At 47.3% G+C, this 20,791-nt stretch overlaps 3 protein-coding genes across 8 annotated transcripts in view; 1 reads left to right on the top strand and 2 right to left on the bottom strand.

Moving 5' to 3' along the window:
- Nucleotides 1-16,043, top strand: part of LOC105695562 (heterogeneous nuclear ribonucleoprotein K) — a 110,005-nt gene extending 93,962 nt beyond the window's left edge. For 5 of the 6 annotated variants that reach the window (XM_012417214.1, XM_012417208.1, XM_012417213.1 and 2 more), the window contains 5 exons: nucleotides 6,548-6,676; nucleotides 7,441-7,900; nucleotides 8,930-9,075; nucleotides 9,202-9,374; nucleotides 11,216-16,043. In XM_012417214.1, coding sequence (XP_012272637.1) covers nucleotides 6,548-6,676; nucleotides 7,441-7,900; nucleotides 8,930-9,075; nucleotides 9,202-9,374; nucleotides 11,216-11,243 — 936 coding nt within the window. In that variant the 3' untranslated portion in view covers nucleotides 11,244-16,043. The remainder of the gene's footprint in view (nucleotides 1-6,547; nucleotides 6,677-7,440; nucleotides 7,901-8,929; nucleotides 9,076-9,201; nucleotides 9,375-11,215) is intronic. The other variant, XM_012417215.1, reaches the window with a different exon arrangement.
- LOC105695564 (cytochrome b5) lies at nucleotides 239-2,224 on the bottom strand. Its single transcript, XM_012417217.2, has 2 exons — nucleotides 2,177-2,224; nucleotides 239-1,577 (listed from the first exon to the last, which is right to left on the bottom strand). Exon 2 carries the CDS (start codon nucleotides 1,471-1,473, stop codon nucleotides 1,051-1,053), a length of 423 nt encoding a protein of 140 aa, XP_012272640.1. The 5' UTR covers nucleotides 1,474-1,577; nucleotides 2,177-2,224; the 3' UTR covers nucleotides 239-1,050.
- Nucleotides 16,044-16,194: 151 nt separating the features above from the next.
- LOC105695828 lies at nucleotides 16,195-19,108 on the bottom strand. The gene is made up of 6 exons (XM_012417791.2): nucleotides 18,760-19,108; nucleotides 18,494-18,686; nucleotides 17,474-17,635; nucleotides 17,088-17,253; nucleotides 16,844-16,992; nucleotides 16,195-16,510 (listed from the first exon to the last, which is right to left on the bottom strand). The coding sequence occupies exons 1-6, from the start codon at nucleotides 18,932-18,934 to the stop codon at nucleotides 16,303-16,305; spliced, it is 1,053 nt and encodes a 350-aa protein (XP_012273214.1). The 5' UTR covers nucleotides 18,935-19,108; the 3' UTR covers nucleotides 16,195-16,302.
- Nucleotides 19,109-20,791: the final 1,683 nt, after the last annotated feature.

The raw sequence follows: 20,791 nt of genomic DNA, 5'->3' as shown, positions 1-20,791 counted from the left end.
ATAGCCAAAGTTGAGCGGGTGCAACGCTCGAGGAAAACGAGGACCCTCTGGCGGTCGTTGCTTCCCCCAGGACCCATGGCTCGTTTTACGACCGAATTCCTCGGCTACGAGCCCACGAGTGTGTAAATTCCACCCCGAAATAACACACCCCGAGTATCTTAAGCCTTTAGATCCCCTTTTACCGTCCGTGAATATGGACGCTCGGTTTTTTATATATATTTTTTCTTTTTTTCATTCCTACTCTTTGATGGTATTTTATTCAAAGAATCTCACAAGATGTCGCAGAATCCACGCCCGGGGTTTCCGCGTCGTTATTCTCGTCGAAGGTGGAGTCGAAACGACCTGTGGAATTTTTTTTCAAGCCGCGTTGTTATCCGGTAAGAATTAGGTGAAGATTAGCCAACTGACGCGTCGATTTGCATATGACAGAGCGCGGCTGGTCGACGCGCCTCGGTGATTGTTCTTCAAGTAATCGTTGTAAATTTCTCCGAGTTCTGAGCGAAATCATGCGTTACGACGGGTACGTAGGTCTCGATAAATTTAAATGTCCAACCTTGCCTCGGTCAAATTAGAATATAATCATTTCGCTGTTTCCTCGAGTGCTATCGGCGCGAAAGAGCGCCCGCGTTTGGCTGATTCGAGGCGATAAGAAAAAAAGATAACCAAAACGCGGTTTATCGGTATTGTTCGCCAGGCATTTCGTAAACCTTGTTATGTACGTTGGATGTTGCGTAACCGCGCATGAGCGGGAACAAATGTCGATGCAATTTCGCGTACGGAATTTCGCTCAAAGCATTGCCCTCCTCGCGTCATGAACTCGTTCAACGAAACCGTCGACTCATCAAATCATCGGGTCAGCCCCGGCTCGAACTAAACTGCCAAGAGCGTCTCGAGACGAATTTCAACACCTTCCAATTCGAAACGACTTAACTGGAGATTTTCGAAACCAACTCGTAATCAACGACTGCGAGTTACGTCCAACGTCCCGGCAAGAAGTAGACACCGGTCGCACCTCTCGATGATTTTTGGTAGAAAAATAAATATGGATAACTAGTACCACAAATAATAGAAAACTACGGCGTAGACGATAACACCCAGGGTCACGAAAACGGGGAGCATGGGGGAGGTCTTCTTGTCAGGTTCCTGGTACTCCCAGTCGTCGTCATCGGCAGCGGGCTGAGTCGTTGCGCGGTGCTCGGCTTCCTTATTTCCAGGATCCTCCGATTTCTCGGCCACTTCTCCGATTTCGAAGCCGTCCCTTAGCTTAATGGCCTCCATGGAGTGGCCGATGTCGTCGAAGCAGGTCGTCCCGTCCTTGCCGGCGGAATTGAGGAGGACTTCCTCTCCACCTGGATGCTCCTTCAGGAACCTCGTAAGATCGTAGACCTTGCCGTGGATGACTATCCAGAGATCCTCTGCCCGGTCGTGACGGGACACCTCTCCCAAGGAGTACTTGCCTCCGTTATCGGGCATCTCGTCGCACCTCGAAGTAGACCACCGACGGAGCGACGTACCCTGAAGATGATCCCGAGGAGACTTCTCTCCCTACGTCGAACCTCTCGGCGGGAACTCTCCGCCTGGAATACCGATTTAACGGTTTGTCGCACTTCGTGGACTGTGGGCAATAAAAAAAAAAAAAAAAAAAAAAAAAAACGTATTTCGGATCCTTGGACCGTGCAGGACGAGTCGCGGTGAATTCGATTCGCGTGAATCCCCACTCGATGTTACCTCGACGTGTTTTCATCGGGACTGGTTCGACCGGTCGACCGTAGAACTCGAAGGGAGAGCCATTGAGAATTGTACCAATAACGTTGAATGGTACACGCGGGTATAGGCTGGTACATTAACGGCTGTACGCGGGAGCTCGGCACGCGTTGTTACGGAATGTTCCGAGAGGGGCCATTACCGAATTAAGTACCATCGACGCGCGGCGAACCTTGCGCCGGAAAACCTAATCCGATGACGCGTTAATTTACCCGGAAAATGGCGGAAATACTCGCGGAACATCGAATATTGACCGTTATCGAGTTTCGGGAATTTCGTCATTACCGCGAAAATTCAAAGCCGATTTTTTGGGGTCGCAGGTTCTAATTGGATATCACTCCGGGATCCACGGTTGGCTTTTGATATTCACCTTCGCGTTTCTTCGGTGATTAGAAATTGTTGATGGTTTTACCTTATCTTTTTGTTGGGTACGGGAGACAAGTGGCTCTTTTCTGTCCTCAAAGAATCCTGTACTCTTTGAGGTCCCCCAAATTCGATTTTTTTCGGTGTTCCTGGTCCACGTGTTCCTGGTATACGGATTTATTCGAATCGCAAAGGTCCGTCTACCTTAGACGCGATCGAGCTGTCCGATCTCTTCCGTGGACGGCGTCCCAGGGTACAATGTCGCTCAACGATGTCGGGTCATCGTCGAGACCGCCGCAGCGTTCATGAAAATTCATGCAACATCCATTGCGGCGATGATTTGCACGGAATATCGAATTAACGCCGATGGCCGCGGACGTAACTATTCCGTCGACTTGATTCGATTCTCGCACCGATCGGGCCTTCGGATCGATCCTTCGTTGCTCCTCAAATCGAGTTACGATTCGCGAGTTTCGTCCCAAAATAGCTCTCCTAGGTAAAATTTTAAATTTCGAATATTCCCTCGTTGTTTTTCGATTATATAAAATTGACAATTCCGGCTCCCATAAATCAACGTGATTAGTTAAATTAATCCCTCTCGCGTAACCTCCGATATTTTAATTACTTTCAATGCATTTCTCCTTGGTGGCAGAGTACAACGTGAATTATACCATCCCCTCTGTACATATCCATTCATGCACGGAAATAAATTAATTAAGTACTCCGTCAATATGAAATTAATTCATTATCGGCTGGCTATGTTAAAAATGTTCGGTTCGGTCTGATTTTCGGGTCGAATCTCGACCATGTGATCCAATTAATTGCCCGATCGGAGCCCAGAGCTCGGTGTTGGATTATCGGCGTTATCCTGCAGAAGTCGCGTCCCGTAATTGCTCCGCATCAAAGGAACCGCACCCCCCCTCGGTTCAACCCCCGAGTGGACGTTAACGACGAACTTTGCCAGGCCTCGTTGTAAACGCGGCGAGATTCGCGTTACCGCTGTTCCCCGTCGTACTAAATTACCATTATAGTGGGAAATTTCAGACGCGTATCGATTATCGAGAATGCAAACGCCGAGAATCGTCGGGCCCGGCGTGTAATGCGCGTTACGCAACGGCGTTCCCTTTCGACGACCTCGGCAAATTTTCATAAACGAAGTATCTTCACGCCACTATCACATCATCTTACCTGGAGGGCGAATGGTTTTAGTTGGCGTTTTCTTTTTCGAGGCTGTAAGGGTCGCAAAATAAAGTTGGCCGAATCCCATGGTCGTAAGGGATTCCTTCCAGCGTTATGGGGGCAATCGTCCCGTTTTCGCCCCCATTTAGCGGTCTCCAGGAGTCGACGGGGTCGACGAGGTTTCTCATTTCCGGGGCCAGAGAGAAAAGGGAATACCGAACGAGACTTCGGAGACTTTGGTGAATTTTCCGCAACGACGATTCCCAGGCTCTCGCCAACCCTTCGAATCCCGGGCCGTGGTTCCTTTTCACCTAGCCATTGACCCGGGAAACTGTCCCGAGTTTGCAGAAGCTCCCACAGGAAGTGCGAGAAGGGTAGACGTTTGACTGTCGGGCCAATCCCGCTCGTAGTTCCTCGTTTCGAGGAAGCTTTTAAGGGCCATGCTCGCGATTTGGTCTAACTATTGTGGCTCGTGCAATCTGCCCGGTCTCGCTATAAACGTCCGATTTACCCCTACGGTTCACCCCTTGTTGCACGTGTCCCAACCCTACGGGCTGGAATTTAAGAGATTAAATGACGCCTCGGCTGGATTTCGTTTTAATATAATTAGACTTTAGCGAAATGCTCCATGAATTTTAAAGACACCCCGCACCCCTCTCTGGGCCATTATTGCCTTTAAGGGGAAGAAAAGTCCTGAATTTACAATGAATTTCTGGGCGCGGTAAGGGAGGTTTAAATATACGTACCATTTAATTTGACCGTATATTCGGGATTTCTGAATTTTTGATAAACCTTGTACCTCCTTTAGCGAGGAAATATGAAAGTCGAAGATTTCTAAGGACCTTGTTCTTTGATTTCTACCTTGTTTCCGCCGCAAAAGGTGATTAGCGACGTAAGGACCTTAAAAGCCGTGAAGTTTCGAGTAAACTGAATTCCCGGGTGCAAGCTCCTGGGGCGAGTTCTGGGGAGGAGGCCTCTTGGTTTCCCGTTCCGAAAGCTTCTTTAAGGGGGCAATTTATTCCAGTCGTCTAGGCAAACGCGCCTTGACAATTCCGCGCTCGAAGATCCGAGGTCTTCGCTCTTCGAGTCGCACTTCGAGAACTCGAGAAAGAGGATCGGCTCGAGACGAGGGGAGAGAAATTAAATAACGCGGGTTGAGAAAAAAAATAAAAGGGGGGAAAGGGGAAGCGAAGCGGAGTTCCGAGTTGGTTCGTCCTCGGGAATGCTTAAGTGGCCCGCCAACTCGGCCGGAAGTTGAGAACTTCCGATTTCCTTGTCTATCGGAAGGCAAGTACAAGGTTAAGCAGCTCGAGGGAGGGAACTTGGCCGGCTCCCTCGAATTCCTCGTGGTTTCCGGACTCTCGCGGCCACTCGACCGGAAAGGAACAAGGAATTCCGCCTTTTCTAACAATCCAGCCGGAATTGTCCGTCTCTCTCTTCCCAGCCATCGGGAGGGCTTCGAAAAACTTCCGAGAGCCTCTCGACGCCGGAGAGGCCGGCCATCGGGAATTCGTTCTTCTCGAGGTCGGCGACTTTGCGGAAGAATCGCGGCACTTAGAATTTAAGGGGAAATTAATTATGGCCTTCTAGGAACTTCCGCGAGATCGGGAGACCTTTGGGTCGTGGAAGATTCGGAGAGAACGTGATTAAGATTTGGAAAAAAGACGCATTTATGCCCCATCTTCCCGTCTCTCCCGCACCGAGCTATCTCTATGTATATTTAAACAGCGGCGCTCGGGAAAATTGCCGAAAACTTTCCCATAATCTAGGGGATCCTCTTGTTTGAAACTTGAAAAGTTACTTCGAAACTGCGGGATGTTGGGCATTAATTGGGAGGGCGCCGAGCATTGTCGAATAAAATGGGGAATTTTTATAGAGAGGGGCGAGTACGATTGAAGCACCCTCGAGGACAGTTTAATTGTATCTCACCCTCGCTTCGTGGTTGTTCCGTAATTTCTCCACATACCTATTTAACGAGAAGTTCCGAGAGCCTTTCTAAGTGGCCCCGAAATTCCGAAATTTGCCAAGTTCCCGCCCACCGTGCGAAGCTTCGACCCGGGCCCACGGACTTTGCCGAAATAATCGCGCTAGTTTGGAAATTAATTAGGAGATTTCGGGGCGTAATTGGAGGACTTTGAGAAATCGGAGACCGGGGGCAAATATAATTAGAGGGCTCGCTGGGAAAGTAGGGAAGTTGGCGGCACTTCGCGAAATGTTACAACTGGGAAGCTTTGGAAAATAATCCGACAACCTCGTTAAGCGATCTCGCGAGGCATTGGGAACGATCGACGGTATTAATTAGGGGATTTCGAAAAACGACCGCAGAGAAGAGAGAGAGAGACTTTGGGGACTAATTAGGGGGCGGAAACGTCGGGAAATAATACCGAGACTTTGCGGGACACTTGGAATACTTTGGAAAACGTATTCTCTCGGGGTTAGTTCCGCGATCCGAGGACTTGGACGACAAGGAATTAATTACTTTGCCGAGAAATCGGCGAGCTCGAGGGATAATTACGAGACTTCCAGAGACTCATCGGACCAGCTGGAACGGTGAGAAACTGTCCGAGAATTCGCGCGATTCCCACTATAGAATTCTTCCGTCTCGGAGAATTTCCAGGGCTCGGAATTCCTCAAAGAGGGCACTTCGAAAAGTAATCGGGACATCGAAAAATAATTAAGAAACCTTTGGGGCAACTTTTACCGCGAGAGAACTTTTTAAATCGCGAGGACTTTCCAGGGAAAGTCGAAAAATCCTGAACATTAATCATTTCAATAAGCCACGCAAGAGGAAGGATCCCAAGACTTCCAGGATAAGCTAGGAGGCTTGCGAGGTAATCGCAAGTCCCTCCGAAATAATTACCTCGGTAATCGCGCGGGCTTCGGGAAGTAATTAGGAAACTTTGCGGGGTACTTCCAAGGCTCCCCTTGAAAAATCTTATAAAATATTATGAAAACAAATTTCATCCCCAGAGCCTTTTAAGACGTGAATTTCGACTTTTAACGAGCAGTTGTCTACGGGTCTTCCAAAAAAAAAGTCTCATTCTATACCTAATTAAGGGGATGTGAAAGTAGCATCCGAAGGATCGATCGTTCGTGAAACTTTTCCCCAAACTGGAGTGTACCTAATCATCTCAAACTTTATAACGTGAATATGGAGGCTATAAGGAATTCTTTTATCGCATTTGGAGGTTCCGGGTGATATCCGGCGAGGTCTGACGAGGTCTTTCTCCTTTCCTTGCAGAAAACCGGTGCCAGGATCAAGATCTACACGAATTGCTGTCCCCACAGTACCGATCGGGTCATTAGCATCTGCGGGAAGCCGGCCACGTGTGTGGAGAGCATCCGGGAGCTGATCGCCACCATCAAGACGGTGAGTCGTCGGGACGGACAAGACGTCTCGTTAGCCTCGGAAAAATTCGCGAGTTCGTCGAGGTCCCATTGAGTCCCCGCAATTGCCCGACATTACGGCTATTACTCCACCGGGGAGAAAAAAGGGGAAAAAACCGAACGAGCGCGAAATTTTTATCGGTCGTGTTCCGTTGTGCCCGAAAACGCGCCGTTTCGTACCCAAACGGGACGCTATCGCGTGATACATTGCATTACTTAACGGCGGCCGTTGCAAATGGATATTAACACACGGCCGACCGCGAAATCGCGAAACTGTTTGCAGAATTGGGAGACCTGTCCGATCGGTCGACCAATGCGTTGCCGTAAACGGGATAATGGGAAACTCGCGCAATGAGCGAGAACCGAGGTTCCTTTTTACCCGATAACCCTAAATTGAAATTAATTGATTGATTAAAATCAATGCACAATTTTACGCCTTCTTGTTCCCAAGGTTTATTTAATACTGAATTTTCTATGATCATTTAAAAAAAGAAGAAAATCCCAGATCTCAAATCCGCGACGGTTAATGATTTATCTTGCCGATAAATCTGGGGAAATTCGACCCGTAGAAATTGATCTAGGCGTAGCAAGACCACGATTTACCCCGCAGATTGCAAATTGCTACGATCTCTCCTAAAGCATACAGAGCCCCACCTTACGCCGCAGATAGCATCAGGGGGTGCGTTTTTACGAGTCGGCCCCCTTATCGCGGCCCTTATCAGGTGCTCACTTCCCTCTCTGTTGCAGTCCCCGATGAGGGGCGTGAACAACCCTTACGACCCGCACAATTTCGACGACTTCTACGCCGAGGAGTATGGAGGCTACGGAAGCGGAGAGGGAGGCCAGGGTAAGTCCGGCGGTTACGGAGGCTCCGGCGGCCGCGGGGGCGGCGGCGGAGGCGGCGGCGGCGGGTCCGGCGGCGGAGGTGGCGGAATGCCCCCGCGCCGCGACAACCGCGGGGGCGGCCCCCCCGAGATGAACCGCGGCTTCCCCCCGCCGCCCCCCAGGGGTGGCCCAAGGGGTGGCGGGATGGCCGGACCTCCGGACCGCGGATTCGGCGGAAACTCTCGCGGCGGAGGTGGCGGAGGCGGCGGAGGCGGCGGCGGCGGCGGTGGAGGCGGATTCGACGGCGGAAGGCCAGGCGGATACGGCGGCAACAGGGGTGGACCCTCGCCCTATTCTGGCGGGGGTGGCGGAAATTACAACGGTTAGTCCTCGTGGATCGCATTCGCGCGTCGAAAGATTTCCGCTGAGTTTTCCCGAAGATGGGACATAGACCGTCGTTCGAGGCGATGGGAACGGTGATCGGCTGTCTGGGTATATGGGGGAATTTAGGGAATTTTACGGGATTTTCGGGGATTTTCTGGGCTTTGCCTAAGAGGTACACCTTGCGGTCTTTACCTCGAGGTGATCGCGATCGCTTTATGGATATATGGGGAGAGGGGGATGTTTAAAAATTTCAGGATTTCTAGCAAATTGGAAGGAACTCGCGAGTTCCTTATTTTAAANAATATTTATTATTTTTAAAATCCTTCGCCAACGGAGGCGAACGACGGGTTCATTATCGTGCTCGGATTAAGTACGGCCAGGTACTGAATGCGCTCTGTAAAATACATGGGACGTTTATTGGTCCGTTAATGTTTCAGTTAAAATGAGAAAGCGACGTTTATTATTTCGCCCGGGTCGCTTTTCCCGTGTAGGTATTTGCCACCGATGGCGCATGGACATTGCACGTATTTGCGGGAAAGGACTCCACATCGATCCACAGTTACCGAGTGTCTGTTTGTTGTCCGGAACAACGCAAACACAAAAGTGGGCGATGGATGAATATTAATATAAATGGTCGTTTCCGGTCCCCGCATGACAAATATGGAGCGACCGGTAGCAAGGACCGTTTGTTGACCGTCAAAACAGTTTCATCGGATCTGCAAAGGGTATCTCTCGAGCGATACGGCTGATTACCGTTCCGCGCCCTTCGCCATTGTGGATGGTAAAATAAAATACGCAAAAGACAAGTCCAAGCAACCTCGAACGATTCACCTGCCTACGGAGGTTTAAACGGTGTTTAAAAATAATTAAGACACCAAACGAGGTATCTCGAGAGAATCCAGGTTTTCGTCGATCCCGAAGATCGTCTTAGGGGTTTCGACCTCGGCTCGGGATCGGCCCCTCGGGATAGCGAAATTCGTTCTCGGTTCGGCACGCAGACCCGGTAATTGCGTTTCCTTTGTCGCAGACAACGGATGGGGCATGCAGGGTGGAGCGACGAACGGTCTGGGCGGCAATTCCGGTATCGGCGGCCCATCATTGGGAAATAATCAGGGCAACCAAGGTAATTTGGGCGGAAACAAGACCAGCACTCAAGTCACCATACCCCAAAACGTGAGTAGACGTGGCACCTGCAATCAGGATCTAACCTGGTTAAACCGAAATTTAACAACATACTTCGCTCAACCGATGCCAAAGAGGGTCTCTTCTAATGAGATGTCCTCGTTCCTTCTCGTCTAGCTGGCCGGGGCCATAATCGGCAAAGGCGGCGCCAGGATCAGGAAGATCAGATCCGACAGCGGCGCCGGGATAATGATAGACGACGAGCTCCTGCCTGGTAGCAACGATCGCATCATCACTATCAGCGGGTTGCCCAGTCAGATACAAATGGCACAGTACCTACTGCAACAGAGGTAACGACCTCCCCGGTACTCGCAATTTCCTTACGTCCGATTCCTCTCGATCTCGCTTTCGGTCCTTGATCATCTCTCCACTAGTTCTGCACCCTAGATCGTGGCTGGAGGTCTTTCGGCTAAGTCGCCCTTCGTGTGTGCAAGCGTACTCGCGATTTTTCTTAACTCCTTAACAAGGCGCAGGAATTGACTCCGTAGAGCATTAATCGTAAGTAACAAGTAACTCGTAAGTGCGTGTCCGCGACTCAAGTGTTGTCGATTAACCCTGAACTCTGTGAACGCGATGGCGAGGATAATGCCCGGTTCCACCAACCTCGGTTAAATCATTGGTTAAATGCAACTCGTTGTAATCGAGGAGTAGCTTTTTTACCGAGGTTGGTGGAACCCGGCATTAGCCTGGGATTACTAACCATTTGTGGATAAGTTCCCCGATGCTCTGCGAGCGTAGAAGAGAGAAGTGAAACGGTGGGGTGTAACTCGTCCCAGCTTCCGTTTCCGATGGGCCATGCCGGAAGTTAGAGCTTTTCCATAAATCGAACGAGATTCCGTGAGGTTTGTCTTTGAAGTTAAATTTTACGGTGCCTGAAATTCGTGTAATAACCGTGAATTAAATGGTCCGTGGTACACCCCACCGAGTCCTCGCCAGGAGGACGAACACAAGTCCCTCCGTTTTCCCGAGATATCGAGGAACCTCGTTATCGCGAGGCGATGTAAAGGAGCGTTGAAAATATTCCTGTGTTATCTGTAACCATTTGCATGTATGAGCCCTACTTACAGCCGGCGGGGCCCCTCGCGACGATGCCTCCTTGTTTTTCTATTTCTACAAAGTACCGATTTTTACAAAGTACCGTTTTCCTGAAAAATTGACGCGACCCGTCCATAAGGCGGGCGCGAACGACCGATAATGAATTAGCCTAGAATTTGGTAGCAAGTATTCGGATCACCACTCGGCCCTTTAGAATTACCGGCGACAATGAGCGGAACCGTCAGGGCCCTCAGGGACTAACACGACTCGGGATTAACCGAGTAACCAGGCTTGGAGGGAATTTAGCGCTCGCCGAGGTGGAGGAGAAGAGAAAGACTCGCAGAGGAGGAGCCACCGTTTCCCAGCTTCCCAGATCTCGAGGGAGCCGCCCGAGAGCCCCGTTGTATGGAAGACTAGTGATTTTGTTGTTCTACTTTCGATGTAACAAAGAATCACTAATCATCCTACAAAGGTGCTCACCACCGCCGATCCCTGATCGCCTGCTTTCTGGACACTAACATCAACCCCTGCCTGCAGCCCCTCGCGTCGTCGACGATGTGGAAAGTCGCCCTTACAGCCTCGTCTTTACCTAAGAACGTTTTATCACGTAATTTGTCCTTAGATACTGCATCGAGTCCTGTTGATTACTAATAATAAACCTCGATCTCACCTCGTGATCTTTGCAAAACGTACAAAATTGAAGGGTACCGGGTGGTACCAAAATGGCGGCTGGATTTGGAGCTTTGATACGTCGAGCGTCTTTCTCTTTTGTGGTGTGGTTGCTGGACTTCAGTTTTGTACGTTTTCATGTGTTACGTATTAATATCTGTTCGAGACATTGCTTTTTGTGTTCTTAACCCTTCGGGGGTTGCACGTAACGATTAGAATGTGAAAGTAACATGGAAAGACCTCCGAGACCGCGCGTGGTCCCAGAAGGATTTCGACCGCATCGATCTCCAGTCCCGACACCTGGTATTAAATAATTGATCCTCGCCCCTCGCGTTTTATTTCCTCCTGGGCTTTTCCTCTCTTCCCTTTCTCGGGGCTGTTTCATCGAAGAGTTATTAACCAAACTCTCTTACCGTTTCTGTTCCAGTGTACACGAGAACGCGGATAACTATTAGAGGACACCGAGGGCGATTGCGGGAGAGCCAAAGATGCGTTTGTAACGTTTTTATTTTTTTTTTTTTTAAGGAATATTTCACGGGGAAAACCGAGACACATGAAAAGCAAACTAAAAAGTGGAATCCGTACCGATACATGTCCATACATATTCATACATATTATTGGGCTCGTGCGTGTGAGTGCGTATGCGTAATACATGTACGTGGGCAGGTGCGCTAAGCCGGGATCCCCACCTTTACTCAATTAAAATTTTCATGTCTTAATACGTTGTGCTCGCTTGGTAATTGTGTACGTGAATCGAGAGAGAAATGGAATTTTTTGTAGAAGTGATCTGTACTTGGAAAGCTAACATCCTCGCTCGAAAGACTAACATTTCAGTGCATGGTGTTAAGATAAAGTGGGTTTAATTTTGTGAAGGTGGAGGTGCCGGCTTTGGGCACCTTACGTGGACGGTCCTCTCTCGAGGAAAGGGTGCGGTCGACGAGCGTGGCCTTGACGAGGGAACATATTTTTTCAGACGACTTTCTGTAGTCCCACAAATCTCTAGATTACACACGCAAGCTTCTATTTCGCGGGTCCTGGCAGGGGCGCTTTGCCGACGTCCCTTGCTTCGGTCCTTTAGGATAAATTTACCTGTCACCCTTATCACCACACACTTTTGCGAAGGTGGTTTCATTCCGGGCGAGCTCGCGCGAAACTAAAAACTGAGTACAACTTAATTTAATCTACCTAATGCTAATATATACACCACTTTCCGTTCTTCTTCTTCTTCTTTTTTTTTTTAACATGTCCCCTTTGCTCTCCCACCTCTTCACGCTGAAACTCGAGTAACTCGGTTTGCATCACTTCTATGAATCATTCCAGGGCGACTGAAAAGAGATCCTCGTTTCTGCTCCGAGCAGACGTACCCATTGCACTCTTCAACAATACATATTAAACCAATTAGTTTTACCTTGCGATTCTTTTAATCCATGCTTTTGCAACGAATAATGCGTAAGCTTCCAAGGGAACATTCTATGTGCTCCGTGATATTCTAACCCACCATATGCACCTAACAAAAACTTGTGCAAATTTTTCTTCGAGCTCTATTACCTTCCCGGAATAAAATAAGTCGCCCGCCTCTTTACGTCATTTCATCATGCCTAAAAGAAAATCAGTAACATTAATCGAGGTTAACAACAATCTTTGGGCAAATCGCTCGCCCTGAAACCACCTTTTAACATGCCCCGGAGATTCGCCGCGTCTCTTCGCGCAATCGTGACCACCAATCACTCCTCCTCTTCGGAAGTAACCGTACTTGTACTCTGTACTTGTACATTGACCTGGCAAATGAGACGTCAATTCTCGCCGAAGAGGAAGGAACCAGCCGAACACTCGAAGAGAATAGCGGCGATGCTGCTGTAAATAAGAAAAATTAACATTCTGCCTCCGACCGCCGCGTAGTACGCAGTTCTCGTACTTGCATTATCATTATTATTAACATTATTATAATTCTTAATAATAAGAGTAATTATGTCCCTATTATAACCCATCACCCCCTATGCTCTATATATATATTATTATATATGTAATAATGTTAACACGAGAGAGAACGAGAGGGCCCCTCTTCTAGCTAACGCGTACACGGCGTTGTTAAGGCTACTCACGCCGCGATGAAAAGTAAGAATCTAACGATAATAGGGACGCGGATAAAGAGGAGTAATGGCGAGGGCATCGCCGACGTGACTCGAATTCCAGAAGGAATTCGCACAACGGGGATTCTTTCCGATATCTGCTGGATTTCTCTCCTCTCGCGTATTTCGGAAGACGAACCCCCAAGAGCCGAGACGACTTATTGTGCGATTGAAAAGTGCGATCACAGTCAGAGATGCGAACCTCTGCAGGCTTCCTTCCTAGACGAAGAAATGTCACTTATTGTTATATCGTCCTTTTCAATCATGTGGTATAGACACGTCGTTGACAGTTTTTCCCAGACCTGTAATAATCCGAGCGGTACCAATTGTCTGGTCGATAATCGCCTCCGTTAATCCGATCGATCGATGTAGTGCCAAGGAATTCCGTTTGTTGGAATATGTTGGAATAATTAGATCACGCCAAGTTTGTTCGTCTTAGTTACCGATTTGGAAAATCTCGAGTCCTTTCAGTTTTTGTTGTCCAATCGAACCGCGAACGTGGAATGGTGGAGTCTTGTAAAATGTGTCGGTCATTGTGCTGTTTTTTTTTTTTTTCTTGTGGTGGAAGGGTATCGAGAAATTTGATGCGTGGATTGTCAACAGGGATGATGATTCGGATGTTAATGTATGAGTGGAAACTCAAGACTGATTTTATAGAAAGTTCATTTGAAGTTTGGGGAGTTTGGTTGCTAGTGCAATTGAGACGTTAAGACTGGGGACGTTTTACTTGGGAGGCTCATTTGTCTAGTAATTCTTGTAGGTAGGGAATGAACTCGTTAGGGTTAGCGAAGGTTAAAATTAACCTGACAGGAAGATGAAGTCAATTCCTCGAACGGGAATGATCGTGCGTTATCTGGGCACAGGCAGGAAATACTAGCGATTGAAGATTAAGAAGTGTAACGTTGTTACTGCTTCAGGCTAGTATTCTTATCAATGTGTCTCTATCTATCCATAGCGAGATAAAGCACGATCTGTACATACTTTGTAAGAATGAAAGAGTCATGATGAATCGTGGCATTTCGAGAAATTGGAAATACGATCTAATCATGCTGTCTTGTGCTTCTTGTTAGGAAATATCTCCTTACTTAAGCAATGAAATTTAATCATTCGATCTTTTTCACTTAATTTTCAGAAGGAAGTGCATGCGTTTAGTTAAAAATATTAATGCCTAAGTAAGTACTAATACGAACTAGTTTTTGGCAGAAGAGTAATTTGGCATTTGTATAAAGATGACAGGACGTAACTTAAAAGGAAAAAGACAGAATACGCATTGAAACACTAACGTCCCATTCATCGTTAGCAATTATCGTAATTATGCCAGGGAAAAGGGTTGACAATGAACCGTATTTATAAATCATAATCTTTATTTTCCCTGCGTGATAAGAAAAATTCCTGGTGACTGTCGGAAAATGAGAATTTCTTGGTAACCTTCTCGCGTTTCACCATTCCGTCGGTTCGTAATTATTTATTCTTAAAAACGACGTTTTTGTACACGGAAAATGTGCCTAGATTCTTCCAGCGATTATTGAATCAACGTTTACAACAAAATATGGTTGCAGCATGTCGTGGGTAATTTACCTATATATTAATCCACAAAACGAATGTAAGAATAAACGACCGTAATTTTTATTGCTGGCAGATATGGACATCTTCCATTTACAAACGTCGTTGGGCATTGGTAAAAAATCAAAATCTTGTATTAGTATTTATGAGAACGAATTAGTTTTGCGAATGCAGGCTAATAATTTTCTAAGTGCCACGTCGGCACTAACGACGTGCATGCGTTGATAGCAGCGGTAAAATACGGCGACGATAACGAGCGGAAAAGGGGAATTTGAGTTTTGGATCAATCCGGGTTGAAAAAGGAAGAGAGAGAGAGAAAGAAAGAGTGAGAGCAGCGTGCATCACTATTTTCCAAAGTCGCGTTCCATTTTCCTCGGGTGTGCGTCATCGAACGGTTTTCAAAATGGCTCTCGAAAAATCTAGCCAGAGGTGTAGCTGCTCTCCTATCGAGAGGTTCGTCCAGGACCTTTCTAGGAGTTTCCTGCCTCTTCCTCCCAATTTTCCCGCTACATCCTCAGGAATAATCGAGGGCTTTGCGCGCTTACACTTCCCGATTTTCTCCATTCCCTTTCGTCGTACATGTATAGCGGTTCCTTCGGCTACCCGATGCCTCATCAAAGGTGTCAGATTTGACCAAAATATGTCTAAAACCATACGTATTTTGTACCGGCACTTCCTGGAGCACTTCGGTGTCTCCTTGGCCCTAAACCTCCCTCGTCTCAATTTGCAACCTTCCTTCAGTCGCAGAATTTAAGGGAAACCCGTGTGTACATTGAACTGGAAGTTAAAAAAGAGAACACTGATTTACATGTAATAATAAAATCCATCGTTTGTATACCTTGATACAGAAGTAAGAAAAAGCCGCAACGAAACGTCGATGTTTAAACGTCGTTGCTTTTGGGACGTGCATTTATTTTGTATGATATTGTATTTATTACACTTCCGTGCAGACGCCGCGTGGGTTCTGTGCGCTCTGCCGTTGCAGAGAAATAGAATGATGCTGATGATGTTCCCCCCTCCCCATAAATGATTGCAGTGTATTTAAGGAACTAAGCACAGAATATGTGTATTATTGGACGTATTTTTATTATATCTGACACAAGCAGACTTCTCGGGATACAGGGGTAAATTATCGAAATGTTCCGCCCTTGTCCGAAGAATCAGACATAACAAAATGGCGCGACGTGCGATTCGGTCGAATTGTTCGTAGACGAACGTGTCCGAGACTCTGTCAAGTTACCAAATCGATATGCGATTCATTTCTTAAACGACCGTTTAACGCAGTACACATACATGCACGGGAGAAAAATTGCAAGTGTGAAAGAAATCGAGAATTCGGGGGTGAGTGTGTGCGAAGGAGGGCTGGAGGGGTTGGAAATTGTGCGGAAAGGAGAACGAAAGGAGGAGTGAAAGATTTTTGAGAGAGAGAGAGTGAGAGAGAGAAAACTAATCATACGTTCGCTCGTTACACACGATACGTGTACTATAAGATTATTATACAGTTTACAATTATTTGTAACGAATACTTTTTATTTGTCAAATAAAAGTTAGTACAAACGGCCATTGAGTGGCGTTGCTTCATCTTGAGCCACCTCGAATGCTCCAAAAGTAAGTTGTTATATTGGGAAAACGCATCACGGGGATTTATAACTACGAGGTGGAAAGGAAGAGACATTTTTTGCTGAAGGAGATAAATCAACTGCAGGTTTATACGGGGATGGAATTAAGGAAGTGAAGTTTAACGGGCGAATGAGATGAAAAAGATATCTATCAGGGGCGACGAGGAAACGGAAAAGTGAGAAGAAAAAAATCAATAGAGATTCTAGATTAGGGATTTTGTACAGATCAGGCTGTCCTTGGTGAGACGCTCGACCATCTGCATTTTCAGTCTCAGTTGTTTCTTCTCGGTCTGTGTCTTCCAGCCTGCAAGGTTCTTCAGGTTTCGAAGAAAGTGCGGACTCAGCAAGCAATATAAGATGAAATTGGCGGAGCTAGAGATCGCGTTGAGGACGGTGCAGCACATTCGAAACCTGGAAATTCCATTTTCGACTTAAAAGCCGATTCTTACCCTTAAGGGGATGTGAAAGTGGCATGCGAGAAATCGTAGCGGCTATAAAGATGGCCTTGACACTTGTGAAATTTCAATTTTTTCTTAAATTTCTTCGTAGGTATTCTTAAATTTTTTTGATAAAAAATTAAATTTCATGATGGTCAGGACCTTCCTTATAGCCTCTATATTCACATTCTGAAGTTTGGAACGATTTGGTACACTCAGTTCGGAGAAAAGTTTCACGAACGATTTTGACTCCTCGGATGTCGCTTTCGCATCTCCTTAATATATTTACATATTCCGACCAGTTCACCTTTCCATGAAGTGTTCGTCGATTTTATTGACGTCACCGCCATAAAGGATCGAGGCGGCGCTTCGTCTGGAAGCCAGATGTGTTGGAAATTCCCCGACGAGGAAAATAAATACAATGCCAACGAGGGTGATGGTCAGTCGTGTTTGGTCCTGCGACGGGAAGAGACCTTTATCTTATTTTCCGTATTACCGGGTTCTATCTCCACTGTGCGCGTCTCGATTTTAAAAAGTAAAATACTATTTACTCGCAAGCAGTTCCCTTCCCGAATTTTTCTGCGTTTCATAAAGAGCTCTCTCTGTCTCATGGCTTTTCTTACGGCATGGCACATGATGCCATTACCGACCAGAAGGAAAACCGCGGGTACAAGACCGAACATCGCCAGCTGGAACCAATTCTGCACATCGTAGAGCCTGCAACGACATTGGAAAGGAGAGATAAAAAGGTTTGAATCTATATATTCAAATTTGTCTAAAGGCCCGATTAATATTTGAGTATTATTGGGTTATCGAAAAAGTCACGACGGATGTTTTCCATGCCATCTGTTACAAAGATGCGTCATGACTTTTCCGACAAGCCAATAAAATCCATGATTTCCTGAGTGAACATCCCCTTCTGTAGAGATCCACTCACCAGGACTCGAAAAACCGAGTGGTGGTCAAATGTCCGTCGTCGTTGTAGGTGTAAATGAAGCAGTAGGGGATGTTGACCATAAGGGAAAAGAAGCAGCAGCTGATCATCAGTTTCTTGGCGACTTTGTCATCGCAGAATCTCGGGGGCTTGCACTTCGGCGGGCTGTCGGGATGTTCAGGGTTTACGCAGCTTTCCCGGGGTCTAACTTAGTCCTAGAATTTAGTCTCGAGGGTGTGAGCAAGAAATGCCCATTGAGCCGTCAAATTTGTCCGCCGCAAAACGCGGAGTCATGTCGGCCATGCGTGTTCATAACCGACAAGAAGCGTAATTCCGGCGTGGTGGACGAGGGAATTTAATGCTCCTGGGGTGATCGGGGATGGAGGGAAACGTTGAGCGGTTTATCATGGAATATTTGTCACGACTAAAATCACCGGAGGATTAAACCGAGTATTTCCTCCCGTGCATGCCCGTGCAATTCGTTGTCCACGAGATGCCATAATGGCGGCTTATGGTCGCCAACCATCCCTCGGATTTCTCGCTTCCGTCGATTCAGCGGGGCCTAAAGTCGTCCCCCAATCTAAATTGCGTTCCTCGAAACAAGTCCGCCGATACGCTACGGTCGCCCAATCAGATAACGAAACCAACCCCTGAATATCCAGAGGAAAAAAAGAACGCGTTCGCGAGAATCGATGTCGGAGCCATTTTTTATCGCACCTAGCTGAGGGCACTTCGTTCCAAGATACCATTTTCTACGAGTGCGAGAAAGGGGTAATTTCTTAGTCGTGGTCACGGGTCGTTTGATAAGGAGGGTAGATTTTTTGGGGACATTTATCGGTATCTTCGATTATCGGATTCACGCCTCGACATCCCTTGTCGAGCTTAACGGCTCCCTCGTGTTTTTTTTTGGGCGAATTTGGTTTCTTCGGTTATCCTGATTAATTCCAAGAATGTTTTCTCCTGTCAATCATTTCCGCACGGGGTGATCCTTCGGGAACTCCTCGACGACCTCTGATCGCTTACCCAGAAATCAAGATGAGCCTGTCGAGGGTGACGCAAACTGCCGCCCAGACCGCGATATTCGATGAAACGGATCCTAGGGGAAGATGAACGAAAGCATCGAATTCCAGCCAGCCTCTTTCGCCCCAAAAAATTCCCCTAGCCAGGCCAGAAAAGAGCAACAGGGCGCAAGTCACCAGATCCGCTCCCGCGAGAACTGTGAAAAAGCGAAGGGGTGTTGAAACGAGGAAAGGAAAAAAAATGGTTAAATTCTCATAAAATCAAAGAACCTGCCAAATACGTGTAGGTAGAAGCTTTCAGGGTTGCTCCGCCAAGGACTGCGAGAATAAGGGCATTTCCGAGTATTCCCAGTCCTGATATCGTGGGGATGATAACGCTGTAAATGATGATGCCCACTGGGGTGGGTTCATGGGCCCAAACGTTGGTTTCGCTCAATTTGTCCATGGTGTCCGACCATAAATTTCTTCTCTACTCTAAGCGTAGATGAAACTGGGGATGCGATGGCAAATCGATATTTTTATCCTTGAAATCACTGTCAGGTCTTTGGCTAAAAAAAACAATGCACGGAATTTCTGGCTACATCCTGCGGTCGACTCGATCAAGGATTTCCTGCACTGTTGCAAGTCAATCCGTGGCAGGATGAGTACTGTCAGATTCGACATCATCGTGAAACGACAGAAGGCGTGAAATCCACGTTTCGTTGGGTAGAGGGGTGCCAGCGGAGATACGCCGATAAAACGCAAATACTAGTTACGAGAACTCGCGGTGGAAGGCAATCGATACTTTTCAAGTCGATACTCCGATGAATCCACCCGCTCATTTGAGAAAGAAAAAAAAAAGAATCATTTCAGATGATTTCCTTCGCGCTGGCAGGAATAAATGCGGAAGAAAGGCTGGGTTATGAAGCCAGAGCTGATACACCAAAAGCGGAAGTAAGGCAAAGATATACGCGGGGAAATATTTCCGGAGAAATTGTACCGGGAAATAAATGTGACGAACACTTTTGGGGCGATTTTCGGGGTATTACGAAAACGGATCCCCACCGCGGCAATTACTCACTCCGAACTCTCCCCTTGATACGCAATAACGCATTTCTTGCGTCTGGAAGGACCCCTTACGAGTACACCTCGGCAATCCGACGAAAGAAGAAAGAATGATAAATGTATAACGTCCTTCGTATACTAACGGGATAACAAATATATCCTCCAATTCGCGACAGACGTACACAGATTAATAATAAATACGATCGTCTGTGGACTTTACTCCACGCCCAAGAATAATTGACAAAGATTATCTTTCTTTATATAAGACTAATTCCTCAGAGTTTATACCCTGGAAAAAAATACCCCAGGTCCTCGTTATCGCGTTTCCCTCCCTTAATTTACGAAAATCGCGGAAACGCCTTCCCTTCCCGTGTGGCCCTTCCGTTCCCGGAGGTAACGAGGTTTCCCGGATTCGCGAAACTCCCTAAGGTTGACTGGCTCCGGGGAAAGTTCCTCCGTGGAGGTCGTTTCCTCGTTAATCCCGGTATCGGAGCCGGAGGACAAGTGTAACCCTCGGAGGGCATTTCGTGAATTCCCGGTTTCCCTGGACCCGGGGAGCACGTAAGAGCCGAGCCGGGGAAATCGTGCTGGAAGTTTTCCTGGGAGCCGCGCGCTCCTGAGGAGAGTTTTCCTCTCCCTGGGGAATCCGAAAATGGCCGAGCCGCGCCCGCCCACCTCATTCGAAGTTATTGGCTGCGGTTATGAGCTGTCGTTTATCCGATCATCTCCGGAGATGTTGCCTTGACATCGGTAGAACTGATAAGCGCGGCCGTTCGCCTTGTCCCGTCATATCCGATAGGCGCGCGCAATTATGCGCGTTATCGGTTTACCTGCTCGGTCCAAAATGAAACCGCAACCCAAAACGCCCTTCGGCCTTGTAAATTATGCTCCCCTTTATTGGAAGTTGGCCCAGGTTAGGAGACGTCGGATAGCTTCCTCTCAATTAATTAATTATAAATACTACGGCGAAATATTGCAATTAAAAATATACATCTTGTTTTTTGACACACGCGTCGCAAGCAAAAACCTGAAATTATTCTCGGCTCATCAATGATTACCCAGATAGAAATTCAGGTACTTTGTGTCGCCTTATCAACCGTTAAACTGCGTTTATATCGGGAAAAAGTTGGACGTCCGGCTCTGTCTTCCCCATCGTTGAACGCCCCTCGTTAACAGAAGTTTCCACACCAGGGCGGTTGTTGTCGACCACTTTTACACGGCTCGATAAAGGCGACTTACGCTCTTTCGAGTCGTGTCA

The sequence above is a fragment of the Orussus abietinus genome, unplaced genomic scaffold, assembly GCF_000612105.2.
Source record: "Orussus abietinus isolate OABI.00-Male unplaced genomic scaffold, Oabi_2.0 scaffold4, whole genome shotgun sequence".
NCBI lineage: Eukaryota > Metazoa > Arthropoda > Insecta > Hymenoptera > Orussidae > Orussus > Orussus abietinus.
This window is presented reverse-complemented; position numbering and strand designations above follow the sequence as displayed.

What these genes read in the sequence shown, in the direction of transcription:
- LOC105695828 (XM_012417791.2), bottom strand. Translation starts at nt 18,934, where the DNA reads ATGGACAAATTGAGCGAAACCAACGTTTGGGCCCATGAACCCACCCCA. An exon ending in AGGCTCATCTTGATTTCTGG is followed by an intron (nt 17,636 to 18,493) that starts GTAAGCGATCAG and finishes ACATCCCGACAG; the next exon opens with CCCGCCGAAGTGCAAGCCCC. An exon ending in GGGAAGGGAACTGCTTGCGA is followed by an intron (nt 16,993 to 17,087) that starts GTAAATAGTATT and finishes TTCCCGTCGCAG; the next exon opens with GACCAAACACGACTGACCAT.
- LOC105695564 (XM_012417217.2), bottom strand. Translation starts at nt 1,473, where the DNA reads ATGCCCGATAACGGAGGCAAGTACTCCTTGGGAGAGGTGTCCCGTCAC.